This window comes from Astatotilapia calliptera, chromosome 8 (genome assembly GCF_964374335.1).
Source record: "Astatotilapia calliptera chromosome 8, fAstCal68.1, whole genome shotgun sequence".
Lineage (NCBI taxonomy): Eukaryota > Metazoa > Chordata > Actinopteri > Cichliformes > Cichlidae > Astatotilapia > Astatotilapia calliptera.
In genome coordinates this window covers 17,242,913-17,249,943 of record NC_137429.1, presented here as the reverse complement: position 1 = coordinate 17,249,943, position 7,031 = coordinate 17,242,913, and the positions used below count along the sequence as shown (strand labels likewise).

The window sequence follows — 7,031 nt, the reverse complement described above, 5'->3', positions numbered from 1 at the left end:
TAAAGGATAATAATAAAAATGTTTTTGAATGTTATAATTTAAGTGAACTTTTTGAAATAAACTTTCCCATTTGCCATCAATAAATACATTTAAATTATGTACACAACGTGGGAGTGTGATAGTTGGACAGAACTATCATGCTGGTACTGCGTTTCAGTCCACCATGGCTCCATTGAAGGTTACATATTGGAACAAGCTATTGAAGGAGCCTTCACTGTAAAGAGTTAGCCGTGCCACCTGTCAGTTGCAGGAGGAGCAGTTCACACTTAGAGGCAGTGTCATCGCTTTCAGCCTGGCTGCTCTTTGCTGTATTGTAGCTGACTGTGGCAGTGTGAGTGTAGACTTTTATAATGCTCCTAAATGTAAGTGTTCTCTTCCCGCTGGCTCCAAAGTAAGAAAAATAAAATATGAGTACAAACATTCAGTTGTTCAAATGACTATTTTGGAAAGCACAATATGTTCACAGTGCCATGCTTTCCATTTCCTTGTATTTACATGAGTGCCATAAATCATATTGACATGTTTTCAATTGCTTCAGGACTGGCAAGAAGAAATGAATTTTGCTGTGTAGAGTGTGTTGGAAAGGTTATTGTTTGCATTAAAATATATAGGAGACAGTGAGAAGAGTTCTCCAAAAACCTACCAACCATTAATCTAATGAAACACACACACACAGTATATCTATGAAGTTCTACTTCTTTCCTGAATAGGTTGGGAACTATGACAACAAAAGCTGTGTATAGAACCAAAACTTCATCTTCAAATTATTTAATTTTTGCAATTAAGCTTTCTATTTTTTTAAGTGACTTATTTTCCCCCACCCTCTTGCAGTTCAGTAGCCCCCTCCCCCACCCACCAAAGGCATACACCCACCTCTCTAATGCTCTGTGTTAAGGGCATCAGGAGCATTCTTCTTAGACATGTGCCTCTGTCACTCACTTACATACAGCAACATAGCTACACCGCACACACAGTCGTATTTTCACTGTGTCCTCTTGTGTTCTCAGCACAAGGCTGGCACTCTGCTCTCTGTGAGCACAGTTATTTTCACCCCGTCTCTCGGAAGCCTGCGAAAAAGACCTGAACACTCTGCCTAAATCAGTTGCGGCTTTAGCAGCCATTGGCTGTTTTGGTTTTTGGTGGAAGAATAGAGTGAAAAGAGTAAGACAGTCCTCAAGTTCCAAAGCTGCATTTCTTCCGAGATGGAACCTGTGAAACTTTGGGTGGTAAGGCTCCTGCTTGTGCTGCTGTGCTCAACCCAGGTGCTGTTCTCTGCTGTAGTAAGTGCCCAAGACTTGAATGAAATGGAGAAAAGCCTCCACGTTAGAAATGCTGAGGAGGTTCTGGCTGAAGAAGCTGAAACAGCTGAGGGTGGTGATGGCACTGAGGAAGATGATGAACATGTAGAAGAGGAGAAAGATGATGAAGACTCAGATGATGATGAGATAGAGACTGATGAACAAGTGGAAGAAGAAAAAGATGAAAAAGAACAGGAGGATGAGAAGGAGACAGCAGAGGAGGAAGCTGAGGAGGAAGATGACAAGACTGATAAGGAAGAGGAAGATGATGCTGAGGAGAAAGGAGATGTTGAGGAAGAGGAAGAAGAAGGTGAGGCTTCTGATGAGGATGATGCAGAAGAGGAAGAATCTGAAGAAGAATATGCAGCAGATGAAGATGAAGAGGAGGAGGTGGATGAAGATACAGATGAGAATGGTGAGGAGGAGGTGGATGAAGATGCAGATGAGAATGGTGAGGAGGAGGTGGATGAAGATACAGATGAGAATGGTGAGGAGGAGGTGGATGAAGATGCAGATGAGAATGGCGAGCAGGAGGTAGATGAAGATGCAGATTGCGAGGAGGAGGTTCTTGAGGAAGTCCCAGCTGATAATGAGGAAGATGACGAGGAGGAACCAAGAGAAGAGGATGACGATAAAGCAACTCAAGGAGATAAGGAAGAGGAGGCTGACAGTGCTGAAGAGGATACACATGAGGATGACTCTGAAGAGGAAGATGGTGAAAACACTTTTTTTTAAACCCACACACATTTTGAAACATATTAATAGTTTAGATACTGAATTATGCAGTATTTAAATATTAGTTACAAGAAATGATGTGTTTTCTTAGAACTCCATGAGTGAATCTGTACTCTACAGTAGCTCTCTGACATTGTTCAGCTTACTGGGGTTACTTTAGGAACACCATCATACATATCAGTCCTAAAATAGACTGGATTATCTGTGCGGTAGGAACCCAACAGTATCTAAACCATCTATTCCATTTGTTGTGCCAATGTAGCTTTTGAGACTTCAAACACCAAACATTAAATACATGGAGATTTGTCTAAAAGAGGGTACTATACAGTTTAGGGCATATTTTAAAAGCACAGTCATTTCTTTTAATGCTAGAAAAAGAATGACAAGAAATCATATTATGGAAAAATGGGACCTGTAGGAATTTTAGCTTTGTTTACACTATAGCTACTTAGACTACTTTGTTAAACAAACATGTCACATGAGGTTATGACAGAAGTATAATACAAAAAAGAGACTGTCTGTGTCATACATACAAAAAAATATTGCACCAAACAGAATTACACAGTTAGTCATGTAACTTCTAAATAAATGGCAGTTATCAGACCTTGCTAGAAAAGCATTTCTTGGATTGCTTGTTAGTACAGAGACGGACTGACTAACTGTTAGTCACTAACACATAACCTGGGCTGCCAGTGAGCGGACTTGTCACAGGGGGGTTGATGTTAGTACAGACTCAGTAGTTAAAAAAGAAAACAATATGGCCTAAAGTTGCTTGTTATGTCTGCGGTTAACTGCAAAAATGGCAAAAAAGCAACTAAAGTAACTTGCAGATATGAGTGTTGTTGAATGAGGTTGCAAATTACTGCAAGATGTATTGAAATCAATTCAAGTAAATAAGGTTTACTCCAGCACCAGCACAGCAATTAGGAAACCCATGTGAATACTGAGGTTTTGATACAGTGCGCCTGGAAAGTATTCACAGCATTTTGCTTGTTCCACATGTCAGTCTGCCCCAGGGCAGCTGTGGCTACAACTGTAGCTTGCCTCCACCAGTGTGTGAATGTGAGAGTGAATGAATAGTGGCATTGTAAAGCGCTTTGGGTGCCTTGAAAAGCACTATATAAATCCAATCCATTATTATTATTATTATTATTTTGTCATGTTACAGACTTATTCCAAAACGGATTATATTCATTCACAGTCTTTGACATGACACTGAAAATTGAGCTCTTTCAGGGAAGTGACCAAGAACCCAATAGTAACTCTGACAGAGCTCCACCAGTCTGGCCTATATGGTAGAGTGGCCTGACAGAAGCCACTCCTCAGTAAAAGACAGACCTTGCTCATCAGCTGGCAAATAGCATCACCACAGCGAAGCATGATGGTGGCAGCATCATGCTGTGGGGATGTTTTTCGGCAGCAGGAACTATGAGATGTAATTGCTGCCAAAGGTGCTTCAAGAAAATATTGACCAAAGGCTGTGAATACTTCTTTAAATTTTATATTATTGTATTTTATTTGCAATTTTATTAAATTTGCAAGAATTTCATGCAATATACTTTCACTTTTTCATTATTGTATGTAGAATTTTGAGGTTAAAAATTAATTGAATCCGTTTTCAAATAAGGCTGTAAAATGACAAAATGTGTAAGGAGTGAAGCGCTGTGTATACTTTCTGGGTGTCGATCCTTGTATTAAACAGCAATTAAACAGGTGTACCTAATGAAATGGACAAATATGATTACATGGCATTACTTGCTTTTGTAATTCTGGCGGGGCATGGTCTGCGGTGCCGCTGCAGGGGAGATGGACGCACCTACACTGCATCTGCAAAAACGCCTCGCCGAAATAAGAAGCTGTGATGCCTGTCTGTAGTTGTTGTTGTTGGTGATGATTGTGCGGCTGGAAGCTGTAGAGCTGCAGCCGTTCGTGTGTTTGCAACAGCAACCGTAATAAAGAGAGGGATACTAAAAAGCATTGCCGTGGGTATTTACAATAATAAATACTTACCTATGCATTTTCTACCCCACATGTATGTCTCAGTGCTATATAGTAACAGAGCAGTCTAACAGTCTTACTGCAACATTTGACAAATCCTGACTCTAATATCTAATGTTTGCATCTAAAAGATATTTTGCTATCCAGATCATTAAATTAATTTTGTGATTTCATGTTAAAGAGGAGGTTAAATAATGAAGAAAGACACGTGGAGTTATGATCATCTTTTTTTTTCTTTTATAGACAATTTAATGTTCTACAAGATACACTTGACTCTCTTCCACAGCGTGTCTTGGCCTGTCTTCCTGCCCTCACCCCCAACCAGTTGTGGCAATTTGCTGAATGAGCCTAGTTCTGCTTTCTTCCTGTTAAAAGGGAAATTTTCCTTTCCACTGTCACCAAAGCACTTGCTCATAGGGGGTCATTTGATTATTGGGGCTTTCCCTCGTCTTTAGCTTACAATATAAAGCGTCTTGGGGAAAGTGTTGTTGTGATTTGACCATTTATAAATAAAACTGAATTGAACTGAATAAAATACATTTCCGATAAAGATGATTTCCTGAACCATTTACAGATGAGTCTGAAGGTAAAGACACAAAGGACAACCAAAGTGACTCAGATGAAGAGGAGGGAGCTGCTGACACTCCACAGTTCCACTCTGGATCGTTGTGTAGTGTTTGCTCCATTTGTGAGGTAAAAAAAACATATCATGGAAATAACAGATTTTATTTGCACATCTGCCCAGTAATCACACATTAGAGTTGGGTTTTACATAATTTCAGCAACCTGCTACAAATGATTATAAGTCCTGACTATATACCATATGCACGGTTAATCACTATACCTTGTGGTTCCTTCTCATCTTGTAGCATTGCTCTAATGACTGTGCCAAGTGCCCGTGTGAGGAAGGAGATGAGTCAGATCACTGCGAGCACTGCCAAGCAAGCATCTTGACTTAAAAAGGATTATAACTGCTGTAATAATACACAGCACTTTGTTTCACCTAGTGCCTCTTTATGTTAATCCTGTTCTCTTTTTGTTTGTTTTGTTTTCCAGGGTTGCTCAACCTGCTACATTTGTCCCATTCTTTGTGACACAGTTTGCACACCGGGTAAGTGCTAGTTGTGATTCTGTGGGGGTACTGATGTGTGTTCACAGATTTAATTAACTTTGGTTTGACATAAATGTTGTATTTCTTTTCAGGTGGTTTTGTTGATGAGCTGACTGGATCCCTCTTTCAGTAAGACTATTCACATTTAAAAACACAGAGATATTTTTAGATGCGTTATTGTTGCACTGTTGCCTTTATACATAGTTATGCTTTTGTTTTTGCAGGACTCTTGCCTCTCTGCTCTGAGCTCCCTGAGAATTATGTTAATTTCCTTATGTGGGAAACTACTCCCCTGACTTCACCACATCAAACATGAGCTTGTCATGAAACAAAAGCAAAGAAATATTTATGTTTTAAATCATACTTAAAGCTCTCTTGTAAGAAGAACAGAAAAAAAACAGTATGCACAGATTTTGCAAATATTATTTCTTCTTTCTGCCTTTTTCTCTTCTTTTGTCTTTTTATTGTTATAAAAAGATATATAAAGGTTGACACACTTGACATGACATGAATCATGCAGACAAGAAAATATAAAATACATATAAATGGTAAAAGCAGAAGTGTTTATAGGAATACAGTGGGGCAAAAAAGTATTTAGTCAGCCACCGATCGTGCAAGTTCCCCCACCTAAAATGATGACAGAGGTCAGTAATTTGCACCAGAGGTACACTTCAACTGTGAGAGACAGAATGTGAAAAAAAAATCCATGAATCCACATGGTAGGATTTGTAAAGAATTTATTCGTAAATTAGGGTGGAAAATAAGTATTTGGTCAATAACAAAAATACAACTCAATACTTTGTAACATAACCTTTGTTGGCAATAACAGAGGTCAAACGTTTACTATAGGTCTTTACCAGGTTTGCACACACAGTAGCTGGTATTTTGGCCCATTCATCCATGCAGATCTTCTCGAGAGCAGTGATGTTTTGGGGCTGTCGCCGAGCAACACGGACTTTCAACTCCCGCCACAGATTTTCTATGGGGTTGAGGTCTGGAGACTGGCTAGGCCACTCCAGGACTTTCAAATGCTTCTTACGGAGCCACTCCTTTGTTGCCCGGGCGGTGTGTTTTGGATCATTGTCATGTTGGAAGACCCAGCCTCGTTTCATCTTCAAAGTTCTCACTGATGGAAGGAGGTTTTGGCTCAAAATCTCACGATACATGGCCCCATTCATTCTGTCCTTAACACGGATCAGTCGTCCTGTCCCCTTGGCAGAAAAACAGCCCCATAGCATGATGTTTCCACCCCCATGCTTCACAGTAGGTATGGTGTTCTTGGGATGCAACTCAGTATTCTTCTTCCTCCAAACACGACGAGTTGAGTTTATACCAAAAAGTTCTACTTTGGTTTCATCTGACCACATGACATTCTCCCAATCCTCTGCTGTATCATCCATGTGCTCTCTGGCAAACTTCAGACGGGCCTGGACATGCACTGGCTTCAGCAGCGGAACACGTCTGGCACTGCGGGATTTGATTCCCTGCCGTTGTAGTGTGTTACTGATGGTGACCTTTGTTACTTTGGTCCCAGCTCTCTGCAGGTCATTCACCAGGTCCCCCCGTGTGGTTCTGGGATCTTTGCTCACCGTTCTCATGATCATTTTGACCCCACGGGATGAGATCTTGCGTGGAGCCCCAGATCGAGGGAGATTATCAGTGGTCTTGTATGTCTTCCATTTTCTGATGATTGCTCCCACAGTTGATTTTTTCACACCAAGCTGCTTGCCTATTGTAGATTCACTCTTCCCAGTCTGGTGCAGGTCTACAATACTTTTCCTGGTGTCCTTCGAAAGCTCTTTGGTCTTGGCCATGGCGGAGTTTGGAGTCTGACTGTTTGAGGCTGTGGACAGGTGTCTTTTATACAGATGAGTTCAAACAGGTGCCAT

General features: G+C 40.6%; 1 protein-coding gene across 1 annotated transcript; it reads left to right on the top strand.

The window, feature by feature from the left end:
- The first annotated feature begins 970 nt into the window (after positions 1-970).
- On the top strand, positions 971-5,643 carry LOC113019285 (uncharacterized). Its single transcript, XM_026162891.2, has 6 exons — positions 971-2,013; positions 4,606-4,724; positions 4,901-4,972; positions 5,088-5,142; positions 5,235-5,271; positions 5,367-5,643. The coding sequence occupies exons 1-6, from the start codon at positions 1,203-1,205 to the stop codon at positions 5,386-5,388; spliced, it is 1,116 nt and encodes a 371-aa protein (XP_026018676.1). The 5' UTR covers positions 971-1,202; the 3' UTR covers positions 5,389-5,643.
- The last annotated feature ends 1,388 nt before the right edge of the window (positions 5,644-7,031 follow it).